General features: G+C 43.1%; 1 protein-coding gene across 1 annotated transcript in view; it reads right to left on the reverse strand.

The window, feature by feature from the left end:
- LOC112250150 (solute carrier family 35 member F1-like) overlaps positions 1-23,156 on the reverse strand; it is a 132,611-nt gene that overhangs the window by 10,656 nt on the left and 98,799 nt on the right. Inside the window, exons 4-7 of the mRNA XM_024420049.2 lie at positions 21,268-21,427; positions 20,107-20,263; positions 18,590-18,642; positions 9,571-9,725 (exon numbers count right to left, since the gene is read on the reverse strand). Of these exons, the coding sequence (XP_024275817.1) occupies positions 9,571-9,725; positions 18,590-18,642; positions 20,107-20,263; positions 21,268-21,427 (525 nt within the window). The remainder of the gene's footprint in view (positions 1-9,570; positions 9,726-18,589; positions 18,643-20,106; positions 20,264-21,267; positions 21,428-23,156) is intronic.

Raw genomic sequence — 23,156 nt, forward strand, 5'->3', positions numbered from 1 at the left:
GATGAAGCAGATGCTAAGCTACAGGACTGTTTTTGTTAGCACAAACTGGAATATGTTCCGGGATTCTTCAGATGGCATTGAGGAGTACACCACATTGTCGCTGGCTTCATCAATAAGTGGATCGATGGTTTCATCCCGACAGTGACTGTACGTACATACCCCAACCAGAAGCCATGGATTACAGGCAACTGAGCTAAAGGGTAGAGTTGCCGCTTTCAAGGAGCGGGAAATCCTGCTATGCCCACCGGCGACCCATCAAACAGACAATACAGGACTACGATCGAATCATACTACACCGGCTCAGACGCTCGTCAGATGTGGCAGGGATTGCAAACTATTACAGACTACAAATGGAAGCACAGCAGAGAGCTGCCTAGTGACACAAGCCTACCAAATGAGCTAAATTACTTCTATGCTCGCTTTGAGGCAAGTAACACTGAAACATGCATCAGAACACCAGGTGTTCCGGACGACTGTGTGATCACGCTCTCTGCAGCCGATGTGAGTAAGACCTTTAAACAGGTCAACATTCACAAGACCGCAGGGCCAGATGGATTACCAGGACGTGTACTCTGAGCATGCGCTGACCAACTGGCAAGTGTCTTCACTGACCTTTTACAACTTCTCCTTGTCTGAGTCTGTACCAACATGTTTCAAGCAGACCACCATAGTCTCTGTGCCCAAGAACATTAAGGTAACCTGCCTAAATGACTACCGACCCGTAGCACTCACGTCTGTAGCCATAAAGTGCATTGAAAGGCTGGTCATGGCTCACATCAACAGCATTATCACAGAAACCTTAGACCCACTCCAACTTGCATACCACCCCAACAGATCCACAGATGATGCAATCTTTATTGCACTCCACACTGCCCTTTCACACCTGAACAAAAAGAACACTTATGTGAGAATGCTATTTATTGACTACAGTTCAACACCATAGTACCCTGGCCATGTGGTGCCAGGACAACAACCTCTCCCTCAACGTGATCAAGATTAAGGAGACGATTGTGGACTACAGGAAAAGGAGGACCGAGCATGCCCCCATTCTCATCGACAGGGCTGTAGTGGAGCAGGTTGAGAGCTTCAAGTTCCTTGGTGTCCACATCACCAACAAACTAACATGGTCCAAGCACACCAAGACAGTCGTGAAGAAGGCACAACAAAACGTATTCCCCGTCAGGAAACTGAACAGATTTGGAATGGGTCCTCAGATCCTCAAAAGGTTCTACAGCTGCACCATTGAGAGCATCACTGCCTGGTATGGCAACTGCTTGGCCTCCGAGCGCAAGGCACTACAGAGGGTAGTGTGTATGGTCTAGTACATCACTGGGGCCAAGCTTCCTGCCATCCAGGACCTCTGTACCAGGTGGTGTCAGAGGAAGGGGCCAAAAATTGTCAAAGATTCCAGCCACCCTAGTCATAGACTGTTCTCTCTGCTACCGCACGTCAAGCGGTACCAGAGCACCAAGTCTAGGTCCAAAAGGCTTCTTAACAGCTTCTACACCCAAGCCATAAGACTCCTGAACATCTAGTCAATGGCTACCCAGACTACTTGGATTTCCCTCTTTTACATTGCTGCTACTCTGTTATTATCTATGCATAAGTCACTTTAATAACTCTACCCACATGTATATATTACCTCAATTACCTTGACTAACCCCCTCACATTGACTCTGGCCCCCTCACATTGACTCTGTACCGGTACACCCCTGTATATAGCCTCACTATTGTTATTTTACTGCTGCTCTTTAATTATTTGTTACTTTATTTAGATTTTCTTTGCTATTTTTCTTAAAACTGCATTGTTGGTAAAGGGCTTTTAAGGGCTTGTAAGTAAGCATTTCACTGTTGTATTTGGAGCATGTGACAAATAACATTTGATTTGATTTTAAAATGTGAGGACAGGAGCCATTTAGAGAATAGGAATCAAATATGACTGTCTGATGATAGAGGTAGAGGATGTGGGTTTTATGCTCCTGCTGCTCAGAGCCCGGTTAAACCAAATCATTAGCAGCACATGCTTAGTATTAGGACTTTGTCATGATTGATGATTTTAACCCAAGACAAATCACTGATCACTAAGGAAAGATCATTTAAGGTGTGGGGTTGGTACTATTGATGTGATTTGTTCTGAGGACAAACATAGCTTTTCTAAAAGTAATTCCAGGATACCACTATCATTTCAACATTGAAATGTGCTACTGAGAATGACATTGTAAGCACATGTACCATAAAGTACATACTGTGTTGTGAACTGCTAACACAGGCATTAAAGATGCATTCCTCATGCTGGTCTGGTTGGAGGCAAAGAGTAGCGTTGTGGTAATAGTGGTCAGGGAGCTAAGACTGAGTACAAAGCCAACAACTTCCCTGTTCCCTCACCTTTCCTAGCAGTCGATTTAAAACTAATAAACGAACCAACCTTTAGATATACAGTATTGCTGTTGTTAGTATCTGGAAGGAGAAGAATATGGCATATTCATTCAAAGTGGCTCAGCTAAATGCTGCAAAGGTTTTAGCCAAAATACCAGCCAAGGCATTGTGAAACATCTTATTTCAGAATATTCCATCAATACTAAAACTAATTGGAGATCTTTGTAATATCCACTCCCCTCTTGATGCTCTCTAGTTTACCGTTTAATGCTATTAATATTAATTCAGCCGCAACTGTCAATAATAGTACACAACTCCCTGCATCTCCCCTTAGGAGTTCAAAAGCAATTAGTTCTAGTGAGGAAAATAAATGTTTGTGTTGTTCTTAGGCAGTGGCGACCCCATCATTCAGGGCAAGTGGTGCAGAACTGTTTTGAGCCCCCCCTGTTTAGCAAAAAATAAAATGTTATTTTGGCATTCATTCGTGTTACTTCAATTTGCAAATATTTGCAAATAAATCCTTAAGTTAATAAAGCTGCATACAAACATGGTCTCTTTCTTGAGTAAGGCAGTTCCAGAATGCAGGTGTTTCAGCCTAGCTCAGTGCTTTCTGTGGTGATGGAGCAGCCAGCGAAAATACAGAGCGTAAGCGTTGGTAATCTTCTCTAGTTGCGCCGTGACCTGCTCAGTGCTCTGTCACTCATGGGGACACTATGTCACCGCAGAATGTACAGGGAGAGCTAGGCAGTTCAATCCCCATTGGGTGCTGCCATAGATTTACATTAGAAGTATCGGCCACATATAAAATGACATCAAATCATGTTATATCTACCGTAGCTTTGATTGGACTGATCATGTCAATATCATACATTCAAAGTCTAGCAAGTTAGCTAACTAGACAATATACTTGCAAATCCTTTTCAATCCTTGAAAGTACCATACATCCAGAGAATGCCAGACCTTGATGACAAAGATTTATGACAAAGTTGGCCCACAAAACGGATTTTATGCTGCTGCATAAATGATGTAATATGCCAGGGAGATACGGTGCATTCAGAAAGTATTCAGACCCCTTCACTTTTTTCCACATTTTGCTACATTACTGACTTATTCTCAAACGGATTCATTAAAAAATGTTCCTCAATCTACACACAATACCCCATAATGACAAAGCGAAAACAGGTTTCGAGAAACTATTCAGACCCTTTGCTTTGAGACTCGAAAGTGAGCTCAGGTGTATCCTGTTTCCATTGGTCATCCTTGTTTCTACAACTTGATTGGACTCCACCTGTGGTAAATTCAATTGATTGGACATGATTTGGAACTGCACACACCTGTCTATATAAGGTCCCACAGTTGACTGTGTATTTCAGAGAAAAAAAACAAGCCATGAGGTCAAAGGAATTGTCGGTAGAGTTCCGAGACAGGATTGTGTCGAGACAGATCTGGGGAAGGGTACTAAAAAATGTCTGAGGCACTGAAGGTCCTCAAGAACACAGTGGCCTCCATCATTCCTAAATTGAAGAAGTTTGTAATTATCAAGACTCTTCCTAGAGCTGGCCGTCCGGCCAAACTGAGCAATCGGGGGAGAAGAGAAGGGCCTTGGTCAGGGAGGTGACCAAGAACCCAATGGTCTCGTTGACAGAGCTCCAGAGTTCCTCTGTGGAGATTGGATAACCTTCCAGAAGGACAACCATCTCTGCAGCACTCCACCAATCAGGCCTTTATGGTGGAGTGGCCAGACGGAAGCCACTCCTCAGTAAAAGGCCCATGACAGCCCGCTTGGAGTTTGCTAAAAGGCACGTAAAGGCTCTCACACCATGAAAAAACAGATTATCTGGTCTGATGAAACCAAGATTGAACTCTTTGGCCTGAATGCCAAGCGTCACGTCTGGAGGAAACCTGGCACCATCCCTACAGTGAAGCATGGTGGTGGCATGTGGGGGTGTTTTTCAGTGGCAGGGACTGGGAGACTAGTCAGGACCGAGGGAAAGATGAACGGAGCAAAGTACAGAGAGATCCTTGATGAAAACCTGCTCCAGAGCGCGGTAGGACCTCAGACTGGGGTGAAGGTTCATCTTCCAACAGGACAATGACCCCAAGTACCAGCCAAGACAATGCAGGAGTGTCTTCGAGACAAGACTCTGAATGTTCTTGAGTGACCCAGCCAGAGCCCGGACTTGAACCCGATCAAACATATCTGGAGAGACCTGAAAATAGCTGTGCAGCGACGCTCCCCATCCAACCTGACAGAGCTTGAGAGGATCTGCAGAGAAGAATGGGAAAATTTCCCCAAATACATGTGTACCAAACTTGTAGCATCAAACCCAAGAAGACTCGAGGCTGTAATGGCAACTAAAAGTGTGTCAACAAAGTACTGAGTAAAGGGTCTGAATACTTATGTAAACGTAACCTTTCTATTTTTTTCTTTGTAAAAATGCAAAAATGTTAGCAATTTGTTTTTTAAAATTGTTTTTGCTTTGTCATTGTGGTGTATTGTGTGTAGATTGATGAAGAAAAAAAAACAATTCAATCAATTTTAGAATAAGGCTGTAACGTAACAAAATGTGGGTCTGAATACTTTCTGATTAAACTGTATGAATACTGTTGCTAAGAAAGTAATACTAAATGTATGTTGTGTAGTAAGCTGTTAGTAGCTTACTACACTTAGGGTGTGTCTCAGCCTGAGAATTTGGTCCCTCTCCCCCTAACTTAGCCTACTCTTCTGTAAAAAAATAAAAGTAACAAATAATTAAAGAGCTGCAGTAAAATAACAATAGCAAGGCTATATACAGGGGTTACTGGTACAGAGTCAATGTGTGGGGTCACCGGTTAGTCGAGGTGATGGGGGAGCGATGCAAATAGTCTGGGTAGCCATTTGATTAGCTGTTCAGCAGTCTTATGGCTTGAGGGTAGAAGCTGTTAAGAAGCCTTTTGGACCTAGACTTGGTGCTCCGGTACCGCTTGCCGTGCGGTGGCAGAGAGAACAGTCTCTGACTAGGGTGGCTGGAGTCTTTGACAATTTTTTGGGCCTTCCTCTGACACCTCCTAGTATAGAGGTCCTGGATGGGAGGAAGCTTGGCCCCAGTGATGTACTGGGCCGTGAGCATTACCCTCTGTAGTGCCTTGAGGTCGGAGGCCGAGCAGTTTCCATACCAGGCGGTGATGCAACCAGTTAGGACGCTCTCAGTGGTGCAGCTGTAGAACTTTTTGAGGATCTGAGCACCCATGCCAAATCTTTTCAGTCTCCAGAGGGGGAATAGGCTTTGTCGTGCCCTCTTCATGACTGTCTTGGTGTACATATTTGTCTATCTTAGCTTAATTTCTTAATCGAAATTATGGCTTGCCTCTTATCCATTCATCAATTACATTATGCCATAGTTTGTACATCTCAATTGTTAAATTGCTTATATAGGTCTCTCTCATTCGTATCTTATTCATCATTTTAGGCAATGTTGGAATGATACACAAATTAATAAAAAAATATTCAATGTATTATAAATTAGCTCGTGCCTTTCTTCACGAGGAGGGGATACCAATATTGGTGGGTCTGTAACCATGTTTTTTTTCAACAAAAAGTTCAGTAGACCCATGTACACTGAACAAAATATAAATGCGACATGTAGTGTCGTGTGTTGGACCCATGTTTCATGAGCTGAAATAAAAAATCCCAGAAATTGTCCATATGCACAAAAAGCGTATTTTTTATAAAATGTTGTGTACCATTTATTTTTACATCGCTGTTAGTGAGAATGTCTCCTTTGCCAAGATAATCCACCCACCTGACATGCGTGGCACATCAAGAAGCTGATTAAACAGCATGATCATTACACAGGCGCTCCATGTGCTGGGGACAATGAAAGGCCACTAAAATGTGCAGTTTTGTCACACAACATAATGCCACAGGTGTCAAGTTGAGGGACTGTGCAATTGGCATGGTGACTGCAGGGATGTCCATCAGAGCCGTTTCCAGATTATTTCATGTTAATTCTCTACTATAAGCTGCCTCCGACGTCATTTGAGAGAATTTGTCAGTATGTCCAACCGCCCTCACAACCAGACTACATGTAACCACGCCAGTCCAGAACCTCCACATCCGGCTTCTTCACCTGTGGGATCGTCTGAGGCGATGCAGAGGAGTATTTCTGTATGTAATAAACCCCTTTGTGGGGAAAAAAATAATTCTGATTGGCTGATTAATGCTGACTGTCACGTGTGCTCCCACTCCGGCCTCTAGGTCACCACGCTGCTCATTATGGCGCACACCTGTCACCTTCGTTATGCGCACCTGCGCGTCAGGCTCACCTGGACTCCACCACTTCCCTGATTACCTTCCCTATATATGTCACTTCCTTTGGTTCCTTCCCCAGGCGCTATTGTTTCTGTTTCAGTTTCATGTCTGTGCTTTGTCCGTGTTTTGTATTATGTTGCGTTTATTTATTAAAACACTCACTCCCTGAACTTGCTTCCCGACTCTCAGCGCACCTCGTTACACTGACTCACTGACTGCAGCTACAATAAGGACATCAGATGAGTATGAATCTGTGTTTCAATCCAATTCTGAAAACTGCTATGATTCATCTTTGAATAATGGCCATATACATTGGGTTAGTACAGTTGTCTCAGGTGTTGAATGGAATGCTTTCTTCTCTACAAAGACTGGCTACCTTGAGATATTTATTCTTTCAGTGCAGCCAGGACAGACATATTGTCCAAATTACAACTCAATCACTTTCTTATTCTTTGTAGATTGGTTCTGTCTGGTCTGTAATAGCCCTTGCCTTCAAAGCAGCACAGACATTGTAAAAATGCATCTAGAGGCCAAGACAATCTGAAGTTCACTTCTCTTTCTTTCTACAATAACTGCCTGCAGGGCCAGATTACCCGAACAGGCACGCATGGCACGTGCCCCGGGGTCCATGACCTCCAGGGGAACACAAACCCCCAAAATAAAAACATATTTTTAGGTCAGGGGGCCCCCAAATAGCATATTAACACGTTATAAGCAATAGCCCAATGTGTAGAATAGCATGAATTTAGCTATAAAACTGCCACATTTTCTCTCTGCCTTATGACAAAATGTGTAGAATAGCGTTATAAAATTGCTAATTTTTCTCTCTGAAATGCAATGGATTACAGGTGCAGAAGAAGTCATCCATGCACAGTGGGTAGGGAAACATGGATTATAGAGAGGGATCACAATGGGCTGATTGGGGTGGTGGTCTGCAGTAGACATGGCTATTTGTCAACGCAGGACCAACATGGGGAAGCTTACAGGGGGGAGAGATAAAAATAGAGACAGAGAGGTGGTGTGAGACAGAAAAGGAGAGGGAGAGATTTGAATAAAATACTGTGTATCTTCTCTCACGCTGCATGTCGCCACAAAGATAAAGTACAATGGGTGTGTGGACTGCTTAAACTTCTCCACTGCACTGTCTGCTGCTGGCCCAACATAACATATACGACCAGGTAGAGAGAAGGCCTAATCATACTAGGAATGGTTTAAGCGTTCATTTCATGTACAGACCATAATGGATACTTCCTGAATTCTGCTACCACTCGTAGCATTTAGTAATAATCTCTCCAGCCTTTCTGAGCACGGCACAATGAAGCTGTTTTACCCAAAACATGGACAAGAATATAATTAATTATTCTCAGGGTCAGTAATACCCCATAGAATCCGGCATGGGGGCGAGTTAACACAAAGGAACTCATAACAGAACAGACTACAGGTTTAAACTCCAGTCGTACAATTAAAATGATCGGAGTGAATGATTTAGCCAAGTACACCACAGAACGTTCCATTGAATACTCCGTTCTCCTCTTGGATTGGTAACCTACATTAGACAATAGCCCACAATACCTGTTTTATCACATCTTTCCCAATAAATTGCTAGAACAAAACAAAAGCCTCTCTCTGCCCTGTGATTTCATAGATAAATATTGCAAGGTTGACTCCCTCGTCTTACCCCATCAGAGTGATGATACAAGAACCTTTACCAATGTCATCTGCTCATCTCAGAGCTACCCTGGTCATGTCCAACTGTGTGAGTTGGCCACCCGATCAGCAGACAGCATCTCTTGAGTGTGATTGGGGCAAAGTGATTGTGGGGAGGATGGAAACGAGGCCCCTTAATGACAGCACAAGGGCCTGATTAAAACAGCGGAGAGGGAACAGCCTTGAGCTGCTGAGAGTGCTAGCTACTATAGACCCTGCGCTCCACTTCACATTCTCCAATCACAGGGCAGGCTGGATACCGTGACACAGACCCCAGGGCTTAATGGCATTTCTGGGCTGAAGGAGGCTGTCTCACACCCCGCCATGCTCATTGTACTGTATGTATTCAGGGGATTTCCACCCGAAGGAGCACAGTAGAATATAAAAGCAGTGGTGGGTTTCCTTTGAAGAAAGGACCTTATTCATGGTGGTATCTGACTCCCTTCCAGGTTACTTACAGACCTAACATGGACATATACAGTAGTAACCTTAAAATAAAGTGTGATCTTCCAGCGTTGTTGACTGCAATCTGCCAGCCATTGTCGATGGCATTATAAGCCATGGTTCACTTTGAAAAAGCTGCATTTTAAAAGGTAACAAAGACAGGGGTGACTAAGACATACCAGTAAAATATTAGCAATGCCCAAATGCCCTCGTCAATTAGAGTCAACACAGTCAAGGTTTTCTGGGGTGGGAGAGAGAATACAGAGGTTTGCAGATGGGCAGTTACAAGATTACATGGCATAAAGTCATCCAATTGAATATCTCTCTCTTTCTTTCTTTTGCAGCAGGCGGTAATTTGCACTATGTGAGTCAAATCTGGGTAAGTGATTAGAGGGCTTTATTGTAAGGCATGACTATTGGGCAGTGTTTGGTGGTCTAGCTGCTTTAACTTGCCCACCCGCCCAGTCGGGACGGAGGAAGATGAAGGCCCGCATGGTGTCTGTGGCCTGCAGATATACAGCCTGCTCCGCTCCGAGGTAACTGAAGAGCCTTTCGGGGCAGCGTGAAAGCTGCGATCGATCACTAGCACGCAGCATGCAGGAAGAAAACGCCAAATAATAGACAGAAAAACTAAAAGGCAATATGTGGAATAGGATTGTCTGAGGTAATAGCGATGTACAATCTCTTACAATCTGAATCATTATGATAGATGAAAGAGCTTAAGGAGGATGGTGTGTGTGTGTGGTACTCACCTTGTACTGGAACAGAAAGAGGCCGCAGAACAGGCTGTAGAGGTCAGCGGTCAGCAGAGAGAGATTGACCGACGTGGCGCTGGTCCTTCTAATGACCACGGGCATGAAGCTGTACAGGCCAAACATGCAGGCACTGAAGCCGATATACAGCAACCCTGGTGAAAGACATATACACACACAGAGGACACACACACATGATGAGTGACAGAGCTGCAGGGGCAGACTGGAGCTAATTAACAGCAGAGTGCTCACCAGAATACCAACTAGCCAGCAAAAAAAATAATTCACCTGCCTGTCTATCAATGCTTATATAGGATAGTTTTCTTAGTCTACTTGTGTCCATATAAAGATAGAAGGACCTTGATGACAGAGTAGGGAAGGGCTCATCTTCTCCATTTATCAACACATTTGCCTATTACAGGTGGTGGATCTTAATTTGATCACCTTGTTGCAGGAGAACTTTCCAGGACAACTTTCCACTTAGAAATTTCAGACTTGATTTTCACTTTTGAAAAATGTTTCAAATGTCCATTACTTATAATCCACATTTCCTGTTGCTGCAAGATTATTTTCCTGTAGTAGCAGACTGACTCAAATGAATATCCTACATCTGTACATGTGCAGTGATTTGTCCAATGACCTAATATTTTGTTGGATCCTGTGACATTCTTTCTGCACACCAAACTGATAGAAATGGGAACATAGTCATGGCAGCATTTCCTCCTTCACCTTTAACCAAAAAAGGGAGAGGAGGAGGATGCAAATATCATTAAATATATGCCATATACGGTCACTGTAAAGGTCAATGACTGTCAAACAACAGACATTGAGGAGAAAGTGGGCGACTGAGACAGAAAATTATGACATAAGGATGGGCATTTCAGAGAGATAGTTGTCATGTAGGGACTACGGACATTCTGATTATATTTTGTCATGCAGAAACACAGTAATGGGATTTAGTGTTACTATGAAATTAAATTACCTGCTCATCTAGTTTCAGGTTCATTTTTTTTTAAATGTATTTATGAAGGACACGCCTTTTACGGCCTCAGATGAAATGACAACACAGACAGATAATGGTAATTTGTCTCAAAACAAAACGTAAACAGCACTTATCTGGCAGATTCTGCTCGCAGAGATGTTATGAATGCTGCCAGGGCCATTTCCCCTCTCCCTCATTCCACTAAAAGCAATCAGGATCCTCTTCAATCCCTTTTCATTGTCATAGATACATTACATATCAGGGGAGTTGTCCTCAGGAGAGAATGCAAATATATCCACCCGCTTCTCTGCAGTGAGAAAGTACTGAAGGACAGCTGACAAGTGATAGGTGAAGAGTGGATAAGTCCAAACACTGTTTAAATACAGTGTAAATAACCAATCCCAATTCATAGTCTCTTCACTGCTCACTGCTCCAGTGCACTGCTCCAGCTCACTGCTCCAGCTCACTGCTCCAGCTCACTGCTCCAGCTATCGCTGAGCAACTATCTTCAATTACTCCCGTTACAGCCGGTATGTACTTCCAAAAACGTTATAAATTAAAATGTACAAGCATTTATAACACAGCATAAAATAAAACAAACAAATAAAACCCAGAAGAAATTACTCATTACTGTCATGGACAGTACATTGGCTTGCCGGAGAGTAATTTTTTCGGAAGTACATACCGGCCTTAACGGGAGCAAATGAAGATAGTTGCTCAGTGAAACTCCATATTTGGTGAGTAATTAATGCATTTTGACATTATGATGCTTGCAGAACTGTCTAAAGGGAGTTTGAATCATCATAGATAATGAGGCAGCACTCACCATAACAGTCCCAAGCCATTGCATATATCAGAATCTGACTACCGAATATGTACTACGCAATATTAAAACCTCAAATATTGAAGATCTAAGCCCTACACTATAAATCAGGTTTGAGGAGTTAGCGAGGTAACTTTGGTCAACTCTGACTTCAACTCAGGGTAACCAGTACCATGAAAGTGGTACTCAGCCTGAAGATGTGTTGGGTCATTGACCAAGAAGGAGAGTGATGGAGTGCTGCATCAGATGACCTGGCCTCCACAATCACCCAACCTCAACCCAACTGAGATGGTTTGGGATGAGTTGGACCACAGAGTGAAGGAAAAGCAGCCAACAAATGCTCAACATATGTGGGAACTCCTTCAAGACTGTTGGAAAAGCATTCCAGGTGAAGCTGGTTGAGAGAATGCCAAGAGTGTGCAAAGCTGTCATCAAGGCAAAGGGTGGCTACTTTGAAGAATCTCCAATATACAATTATTTTGATTTATTTAACACTTGTTTGGTTACTACATGGTTCCATGTGTTATTTCATAGTTTTGATGTCTTCACTATTATTCTACAAAGTAGAAAATAGTAAAAAATAAAGAAAAACCCTGAAATGAGTAGGTGTGTCCAAACTTTTGACTGGTACTTTATGTGTAATATTAGTTTGATTTAGAATGGACCATTATTATGCACCGGTCTCGGAACAGAGGCATGGAAGAAAAACAACAACGTCATCTATGCACTTAAATAGCTAATGGAGGATGCTTTTCCCATGGTTCCTTTTCACGCCAGCCAGGTAGGCTGTACTGCTGTTGTAAAGAGAAGCAATGTGCTTAATATTAGAAAGTTCATAAATAAATAGAGTAGACCTAGCCTATAGAAGGCTGATGGGATCCTCCTCTTTTTAACTTTTTAAATAGAGGACATTAAATCTCTGTTTTATCACACAGTTGCATAGCATATAGAAATGTTCCGCAACATGAGTTCCTGGGCTCTCGAAGTGTTTTCGATCACATTTGCATTGATGTCAGAGTGATTAGAGGGACAATAGAGTGCTGAGTACCAGGCAGTTAGCAAGTTTGGTAGACTACTAATGACCATCAGCAGCATCAGAGCATGGAGAAGCCAAGTTACTGTGACTAAACGGTCACGTGCAAATGAACTGCTGACCATGACTCGTGACCGCTGGTGTGGCGGTAATACGGTCACTGCAACAGCCCTAAGCACAGCGCTACATTCTGGCGGTTGGTTACAATGCACTCACTGTATTCAGTATGCTTTTTTGAATCCGATCCACCCAAGCAAACATAGTACATTTTCTGCAATGGGCAAGCACACAGACTTCCTAACCCTTGAAGTTTCACTTGACTTCCTCACATGGTTTTCTCCAGAGACTGTTGGTAGTCGGTTGAATAGCGGAACAGAGGGCCTCATGCGTTATTCAAATGCCTTGTTTACTATGTCTGGCAGCATACACACCAGAGAGAAATATGGCCATCACCTGCTTTCCTTAACTAAGTTGAAGTGTATCTCCAGGCTAAGTTTTAATGGTATAGTAGGATGATGATTTTAGAAACACGTCAGCAATCTGAACCCATGAATATTGAAATCTCTGTTATTAGGAAGGATATTTGTAGTCAATGATTACCAGAGCATTATTCCCAGATACAGTACAGTGCCTTCAGAAAGTATTCACACCCCTTGACTTATTCCACATTTTTTTTGTTACTGCCTGATTTTAAAATAATTAAATTAAGATTGTCATTAACCTACACAATATTAACAATAATGTCAAAGTGGAATGATGTTTTTCTAAACTTTTACAAATTAATACAAATGAAAAGCTGCAATGTCTTGAGTCAATACATATTCAAGGCCTTTGTTATGGCAAGTCTAAATATGTTCAGGAGTAGAAATGTGCCCTCTTGCACTTAGCCATCCCGGATCCGGGATCGTGAATACAGCCTCAAGCTCATTACCATAACGCAACGTTAACTATTCATGAAAATCGCAAATGAAATGAAATAAATATGCTAGCTCTCAAGCTTAGCCTTTTGTTAACAACACTGTCATCTCAGATTTTCAAAATATGCTTCTCAACCAGGAAAACAATCATTTGTGTAACAGTAGCTAGCTAGTGTAGCATTTAGCGTTAGCATTAGCATTAGCAGGCAACATTCTCACAAAAACCAGAAAATCATTCAAAAAAAATCATTACCTTTGAAGAACTTCAGATGTTTTCAATGAGGAGACTCTCAGTTAGATAGCAAATGCTCCGTTTTTCCTGAAAGATGATTTGTTTAGGAGAAATTGCTCCGTTTGGTGCGTCACGTTTGGCTACCAAAAAAAACAAAAATAAAACGAAAATTCAGTCTTCAAAAGCCAAACTTTTTTCCAAATGAACTCCATAATATCGACTGAAACATGGCAAACGTTGTTTAGAACCAATCCTCAAGGTGTTTTTCATATATCTCTTCAATGATATATCGTTCGTGGAAGTGTGCTTTCCCCTCTGAATCCCAGGAGAAAATGCCTGCAGCTGAAGATTACGCACCAATTTACACAAAGGACACCGGGCGGACCCGTGGTAAATGTAGTCTCTTATGGCCAATCTTCCAATGATATGCCTACAAATACGTCACAATGCTGCAGACACCTTGGACAAACCGCACAAAGCTTAAGCTCGTTCATGGCACATTCACAGCCATATAAGGAGACAATGAAAAACAGAGCCTCAGAAATTCTGCTGATTTCCTGTTTGAGGTTTCATCTTGGTTTCGCCTGTAGCATGAGTTCTGTGGCACTCACAGATAATATCTATGCAGTTTTGGAAACCTTAGAGTGTTTTCTTTCCAAAGCTGACAATTATATGCATAGTCGAGCATCTTTTCGTGACAAAATATTGCGCTTAAAACGGGCACGTTTTTTTATCCATAAATTAAATGAGCGCCCCCTATATCCAAGAAGCAAGTCAGATAATACGTTGCATGGACTAACTCTGTGTTCAATAGTAGAGTTTAACATGATTATTGAATGACTACCTCATCTCTGTACCCCCCACATACAGATAATTGTAAGGTCCCTCAGTCGAGCAGTGAATTTCAAACACAGATTCAACCACAAACACTTTCCAATGCCTCACAAACAAGGGCACCTATTGGTAGCTGGGTAAAAAAAGCAGACATTAAATATCCCTTTGATCATGGTGAAGTTATTAATTACACCTTGGATGGTGTATCAAAACACCCAGTCACTACAAAGATACAGGCATCCTTCCTAACTCAGTTGCCGGTGAGGAAGGAGACTGCTAAGGGATTTCACCATGAGGCCAATGGTGACTTCAAAACAGTTACAGAGTTTAATGGCTGTGATACGAGAAAACTGAGGATAGACCAACAACATTGTAGTTACTCCACAATACTAACCTATTTGACCGAGTGAAAAGAATGAAGCCTGTACAGAATAAAAATATTCCAAAACCTGAATCCTGTTTGCAACAAGACACTAACGTAATACTGCAAAAAATGTGGCAAAGCAATTAACTTGTTGTCCTGAATACAAAGTGTTATGTTAGGGGCAAATCCAATACAACACATTACCGAGTACCACTCTCCATATTTTGAAGTATAGTGGAGGCTGTATCATGTTATGCGTATGCTTGTAATCGTTAAGGACTGGGGAGTTTCAGGATAAAAAAGAAAGAGAATGGAGCTAAGCACAGGCAAAATCCACCAGACACTGGGAGATTAATTCACCTTTCAGCAGGACTATAACCTAAAACAAGGCCAAATCTACACTGGAGTTGCTTAAATCTACTTGAAAATCTATGGCAAAACCTGAAAATGGTTGTCTAGCAATGATCAACAACCAACTTGACAGAGCTTGAATTTTTAAAAGAATAAATGGGAAAATGTTGCACAATCTAGGTGTGGAAAAGTCTTAGAGACTTACCCAGAAAGACTCACAGTTGTAATCACTGCCAAAAGGTTATTCTACAAAGAACTGACTCAGGGGTTGTGAATACTTATGTAAGTTAGATATTTCTGTATTTAATTTTCAACAAATTTGCTACATTTTCTAAAAACATGTTTGCCATTATGGGATATTTAATCAATTTTGAATTCATGCTGTAACACAACATGAGGAATAAGTCAAGGGGTATGAAGGCACATTCTGAAGGCACATTCTGAAGGCACATTCTGAAGGCACATTCTGAAGGCACTTCTGAAGGCACATTCTGAAGGCACATTCTGAAGGCACATTCTGAAGGCACATTCTGAAGGCACATTCTGAAGGCACTTCTGAAGGCACATTCTGAAGGCACATTCTGAAGGCACATTCTGAAGGGAAAATAATAGAACAAGCGTCCAAAAAGAAGGGAGAAGGGGCTGAATCAGTAAAAAGATTAGAAACTGAGATATGTGTCTTGGAAAGGGATTTGTCAAGACATTTCACATTTTAAACTGCCTGCAAATTTCAGTTGCACGAAATACATAACAAAACTGCAGAATATGCACTGTTTAGACTTAGAACCAGTTTTTATGAGGGAGATGAGAAGACAGGAAGACTACTAGCAAGATAACTAAAAATGCAGAACACTTCTAATGTAATTCCAGCAATTAAGAAGGGCAATAAGATGGTGACCTCATCCAAAGAGAGAAACAGTGTGTTTCATCGTTTTTATGAAGATTTATATACATCCTCCTGTCCTCCTGTGGAAGGCACTTCTGAAGGCACATTCTGAATGTACTGTAAATGAACCTTTGTTTTCACCTTCCTTATGACTAATAACTGATTATTACAACACACAACTCTCCATGTGGTAAGCTTGAGGATGGAAGAAACAATCTGATCACACCAAGTCGTTGGAGGATGCACACATTCCTCCAATACATTTTACATGACCAAGTCCTCATCATTTTTCTAGGGTAGCACAATCTTGGCTGAGTAGATCTCTCTCCTTCTGGCACCTGCTGTGTTGCCCACCATGGCAGTGACAGTTAATGACGTGCCCCACAAGCCACCACAGACTGGCTGATGCCTCTGTGACAAGGCAGCATCTCCTGGGACGCTACCCAAACCCCACTATTGGCATCAGTACACACGCCCTCGCTTGCTCAATCAAAAGAAATGGGTGAATTGGAATGAATTAAGGACCTAGTCACTTGCATTGCTTTTGGAGAGTGGCGAATTGCAAGTCATAGATTTGGTTCCTAAGAAACAAATTGAAAATTGGGCATCTTCATGGGCTACTATATATCATGTTGTCATGATAGTTTATTGTATTTGAAATATTCTTTAACCAATTAACTGAAACTTAGACAACTTCAAGGGAAGATTCTAGAATTAGGTTGCTGATAAATATTCTGATTTGTGTCTGAACTAAAAGTCCCAAAACGACATATCACTTTGACAGAAGTCATGTCAGAAAAGCATTTGGAAAAAGTGACGCACAGAGGAGCACTACAGGAGTGAAGCCACTGTCCACATAAGACAGAACAGACCCACATCATACCGAGTCCTATTGTTTTTGAAAAAAATATGTTGGCACTCTGAATAAAGTCAACTTATCATCTGACCATATCTTGTGATTTCTTTAGTCTTTATCAGCCCCAAATGTTTTAATCACTTCTACAGTGGGCAGACTTTTAGCATAGCCCCTTGTACACCCCACAGGCTTAGTCCTACTAGCTAACCAACAGCTGCTATATGCTGTACAATAGCACCCTGTCTGGCTTACTCCTACTAGCTAACCAACAGCTGCTATATGCTGTACAATAGCACCCTGTCTGGCTTACTCCTACTAGCTAACCAACAGCTGCTATATGCTGTACAATAGCACCCTGTCTGGCTTACTCCTACTGGCTAACCAACAGCTGCTATATGCTGTACAATAGCACCCTGTCTGGCTTACTCCTACTAGCTAACCACCAGCTGCTATATGCTGTACAATAGCACCCTGTCTGGCTTACTCCTACTAGTTAACCACCAGCTGCTATATGCTGTACAATAGCACCCTGTCTGGCTTACTCCTACTAGCTAACCAACAGCTGCTATATGCTGTACAATAGCACCCTGTCTGGCTTACTCCTACTAGTTAACCAACAGCTGCTATGTGCTGTACAATAGCACCCTGTCTGGCTTACTCCTACTAGCTAACCACCAGCTGCTATATGCTGTACAATAGCACCCTGTCTGGCTTACTCCTACTAGCTAACCAACAGCTGCTATATGCTGTACAATAGCACCCTGTCTGGCTTACTCCTACTAGCTAACCAACAGCTGCTATATGCTGTACAATAGCACCCTGTCTGGCTTACTCCTACTAGCTAACCAACAGCTGCTATATGCTGTACAATAGCACCCTGTCTGGCTTACCCTACTAGTTAACCAACAGCTGCTATACTGCTGTACAATAGCACCCTGTCTGGCTTAACTAGCAACCACCAGCTGCTATATGCTGTACAATAGCACCCTGTCTGGCTTACTCCTACTAGCTAACCAACAGCAGCTATATGCTCTGTACAATAGCACCCTGTCTGGCTTACTCCTACTAGCTAACCACCAGCTGCTATATGCTGTACAATAGCCCCCTGTCTGGCTTACTCCTACTAGCTAACCAACAGCTGCTATATGCTGTACAATAGCACCTTGTCTGGCTTACTCCTACTAGCTAACCAACAGCTGCTATATGCTGTACAATAGCACCCTGTCTGGCTTACTCCTACTAGCTAACCACCAGCTGCTATATGCTGTACAATAGCACCCTGTCTGGCTTGTTTGTAGCAAATCAACCGTGATGTTATAAGTAAATAAAGTGCATCCATATATCAGTTTGACACCTTCATCTCCTACCTGTAATTCATGCAGCACAACAAGACCTTCGTAAAGGTTGACACCACCCCTTAGCCGGCCTGTACACTTTTACTGTACAGCAGTGGCCCATCCATCTTAGCTCAGGGCCCCATCCCTTTGTCACCCCCACTTCATTTGCAGAGTGATCTTCCAGTGACACCCCTTACAGCCTAACTGATTGTGTGAGGAGGATCTGACACCGCAGTGGAGGGGAGGAGGAGGTGTGGGAGGGCATCTCCGCTAGACAGGACAATCAATTCCCCCTTTGCCAATGTTTAATCATCCCTGTATCACCCACCCTTACTTACTTCCTTCCCACATGCACGCACTTCCCTTCCTCACACAAATACACACACACAGTAACAGTAGCTTACCAATCTGCCAGTCCCACTGCACCTTTAACAGCTCCTTGTGTTCCATGATGGCCCTGAAACAGAAAGAAAATGACACAATTCCTGTCAGGCACAGGTGAGAATTGAGAGATGGGGGGATAAAACAGTGTGAGTGATGGAGAGAGGAAAGTAAGACAGGAGGATCAAAAGTCTCTTGACAGGAACCTCAGTTTTGACAACTCAGCACCTGTGATTCTGACGAGGGACAAGTCTGTCCTATCAGAGCGAGGTGGGGGTACAACCCTCTAACCCTACGGAATGGATCTTGGGAATTCTATTGAAGGAATCATCTGACTCCAGAGGGACAATAGAAACAACATGGCGGACTATTCACGCCCCCCCCGGACTAAAAAGAACACCAGCAAGAGACAGAGACGGGTCCCCATGCACCCACTGGCATGGGCGATGTCTCATAACCAGGGGGTTTCATCGTTCCCCTTTAAGCCTCATAATGAGCTTATTAGAAAGTTAAAGAGTCACAATCTGATCTGGAGAGAGAGGCGTAATAACTATAGAACCTGCTGGTGGGAGTATATGTTGAATATGGGGCATGTCTGTAGATATGTAGCTGGCATCAACGGCGGTATACGATCAGATGGCACATGCTACAGAACGTATACACTAAGTATTCAAAACATTAGGAACACCTGCTCTTTCCATGACAGACTGACTAGGTGAATCCATGTGAAAGTTATCATCCCTTATTGATGTCACTTGTTAAATCAACTTCAATCAGTGTAGATGAAGGGGAGGAGAAAGGTTAAAGAATGGTTTTCAAGCCTTGAGACAATTGAGACCTGAATTGTGTATGTGTGCCATTCAGATGGTAAATGGGCAAGACAAACGATTTAAGTGCCTTTGAACAGGGTATGGTAGTAGGTGCGAGGCGCACCGGTTTGTGTCAAGAACTGCAATGCAGTTGGGTTTCTCATGCTCAACAGTTTCCTTTGTGTATCAAGAATGACCCACCACCAAAAGGACATCCAGCCAACTTTACACAACAGTGGGAAGCTTTGGGGTCAACATGGCCAGCATCCCTGTGGAATGCCTTCAACACCTTGTAGAGTGCAAAGCCCCAGCGAACTGAAGCTGTTCTGAAGGCAATCTCAACATTAGGAAGGTGTTCCTAATGTTTAGTATACTCAGTGTAGATGAGGTTAACTTAAGGGTTCCTGCTTGATAATGTTAGTGTTGGAGTGTAAAAGATATAGCACTAGAGTTCTGAGTTTCTACTGGCTGCTCTTGTGGTATTGGTGAAGAGGGATGCTCTGTCCAGCATCAGTGAGGAATGACACACTAGACCTGAGTTCAAATACAGTTTGAAATCTTTGAAACACTTTGACCGTTTGCCTGCCTTGAGTGACAGATTTTCAGAGTTTGCCATTTTGGGACTATTCTGTTGGTTCCATTGTACCAGACAAGCTCAAACAAGCTAAATATATTTGAAATTATTTCAAACAGTATTTGAAGCCAGCTCTGACACACACAAACACACTCACAGCTGAATGCCGCTGAAGAAAGAGCCGAACAGTCCCATCATGCCCAGGAACTCCACCCTGCTCAGGTTCTTAACGATGAACTCCTCACACACGTTAGAGATTCCATAGAGCATGGCACCTCCCAGAACCAGCAGGTCCCCCAGGAGCTTATGGTCCCCTAGGCAGTGAGAGAGCGAGGAGGAAATGACTAGAGCACAACATTACAATAGCCTATCATATGAAAGAGCTATCCCGGAGTTATCCATGACAAATAGGTTATCATATGAAACACTCTTCAGTAATATCAGACTAAGTGGCTAGCCTATAAAAACCCATTAGTAATGCATGACAACAAGGCAGTGAAAGACATTGGCTGATAAGAGAGGTACAGACAGCAACTGGGTTGCAGCAACGTTTCTTAATTGGAGTTAATAAACTAAGCAAATTTAAGATACTGTTCACTTTATTGGGTTTGAAATAACGCTGTTCTCCGTAACACTACCATGTAGCTGGTAAGACAAATGGCCATTATTGATTGGAACCTGATACCAAAGTATTGCATTATCCCTTTGTCCCTGCATGTTTCGTGCATACTGAACGCGGCAATGGGTTTCAGTCATGTAGGGATCAACCGTGCCCAATCAAACAAAGAACTTACAGATACTCAGCACACATTTGAGATATAATATAACTATTCTGTCAATTCTGAGACAGAAATGAAACTCTAGCAGTTTGTTTTTAAAGAAACTCTAAACTCCTTGGATCCAGAACACGTAATATGATTTGGATTGGAACATTTATTATTCATAGTGAACCAACATTCTATCTACTGGAAATCCAGGGGGTAATTAATGCAATAATGAGAGGGGGAGGCTGCCCATAGATGTGAAAGGCACACCGCACCAGGGATAACACCGGGGAGCTGACTGTGTTGTTGCTAAAGGTACTGAGGATTAAACACAATGAGACAGTGATGGTGAACTGCTCAGTGAGGACCCTGTGTGTTGGGGTGATCGGGGTATTTGCATGAAGGACACAACAGACTGAAGGCCTCCAATGAGACAGAGCAGTACACATTTATTATGGGTCTTTGTAAATGCTTAATTAAATGGTTATTCAATAACACTGTGTTATTGGCCCTTGGGGCAGGAAGGGTATTGTTTGTGTGTGTATGTGTCTTACCTAGGCCCTGCTGTCTTCCCACCAGGACATCTGCCCCCACCATGCAGCCGATGCCCAGCAGACACACCCCAACGCCCACAAAATGCACGGCCTTGTACCTCACCAGCAGGAAGAACCAGGACAGCAGCAGCACCACAGGGATGGTGAAACAGTCTAAGAGCTGAGAGGCAGAAGAGAGACATGCAGAGTTAGAACAGACACAATGAACTGTGGTTAGTAAAGACACAACAGAGAGGACATGGTTTAAAATCAGGGACAGGAAACTAGCTGCCATTTTTAGGCCCCCGGATCAATGTCCCCCTCCCCCAACATAAGAACTAAGTCGGGGTCTCAACTTAATGATGAGAGTTAGAATATACAAGGTGCAATTTTGAAATTTGGTTGTGCATCATCAGTTTCTTTCTTGTTATGTCACTCACAGTCAGTCACTCAATTACCTCATGTCAACGAACATGTTTTAGATTGGTAAGTAAGTCTAGACAACTTGCAGGAATCATGGTAGAATTACCGACCGGGAGGCCCCATTGATTTTATTAGTCACTCTCACTCAGATATCACCCCCGTCAAAGTTGCCCATTCCTGGTTTAAATGGAGTTCCAAGATACTGTATGCCACATAGACAAGAGAGACACACCTAGGGAGATGGTATCACAGTAGAGCTAAAAACCACCCCCACACAGAGGCAAGGGGCTGACACATAGGACACACACTGTACTAGAGGACAAGGTCAGAGGACAGTCCAACACTAATGGTGATGAGAAAGAATGAGGATGGTGATTTTTAGGGGTGGAGGATTTTGCGTCAGGCAGGAGAAGGGGTCATACGGGAGGGAGGAGAGGTAAGGTTTACAATTGCCTTGGGGACCATCAGGCCTCCATTCCGGGAAGCCTTTCTGGCACTTAGTGGTAGCAGTATGGGCTCACCCTCGGGGACAAGTAGTGCACAGGAGAACAAAGTGCTAAATTGAACCATAGGACAGCAAAATGCCCCCCCCATCACAGGCAGAGTACACAGAGGAGAAAAGAAGAGGTGGTGGAGTGGCCCTCCTGACAGCTCACAACAATTAATGTTTTGACACCTACGACAACCCTGGCACAATAATGTGTGGTTTAATCGATTTGTCTAAACACCAGCCCAGTGTGTCTTAGTCTCTCTCATCAGACCAGTATGTCTCAGTCTCTCTCATCAGACCAGTATGTCTCAGTCTCTCTCATCAGACCAGTATGTCTCAGTCTCTCTCATCAGACCAGTATGTCTCAGTCTCTCCTCTCATCAGACCAGTATGTCTCAGTCTCTCTCATCAGACCAGTATGTCTCAGTCTCTCTCCTCAGACCAGTATGTATCAGTCTCTCCTCTCTCCTCGGAGCAGTATGTCTCAGTCTCTCCTCTCTCCTCAGACCAGTATGTCTCAGTCTCTCTCATCAGACCAGTATGTCTCAGTCTCTCTCATCAGTCCAGTATGTCTCAGTCTCTCTTATCAGACCAGTATGTCTCAATCTCTCTCATCAGACCAGTATGTCTCAATCTCTCTCATCAGTCCAGTATGTCTCAGTCTCTCCTCAGCCCAGTATGTCTCAGTCTCTCCATTCTCATGAGGCCAGCATATCTCAGTCTATCCTCTCTCATCAGACCAGTATGACTCATTCTCTCATCAGACCATTATGTCTCAGTCTCTCCTCTCTCATCAGACCATTATGTCTCAGTCTCTCCTCTCTCATCAGGCCAGCATGTCTCAGTCTCTCCTCTCTCATCAGACCAGCATGTCTCAGTCTCTCCTCTCTCATCAGGCCAGCATGTCTCAGTCTCTCCTCTCTCATCAGACCAGTATGTCTCAGTCTCTCCTCTCTCATGAGGCCAGCATGTCTCAGTCTATCCTCTCTCATCAGAC

The sequence above is a fragment of the Oncorhynchus tshawytscha genome, linkage group LG05 (assembly GCF_018296145.1).
Source record: "Oncorhynchus tshawytscha isolate Ot180627B linkage group LG05, Otsh_v2.0, whole genome shotgun sequence".
NCBI classification, from domain to species: Eukaryota; Metazoa; Chordata; class Actinopteri; order Salmoniformes; family Salmonidae; genus Oncorhynchus; species Oncorhynchus tshawytscha.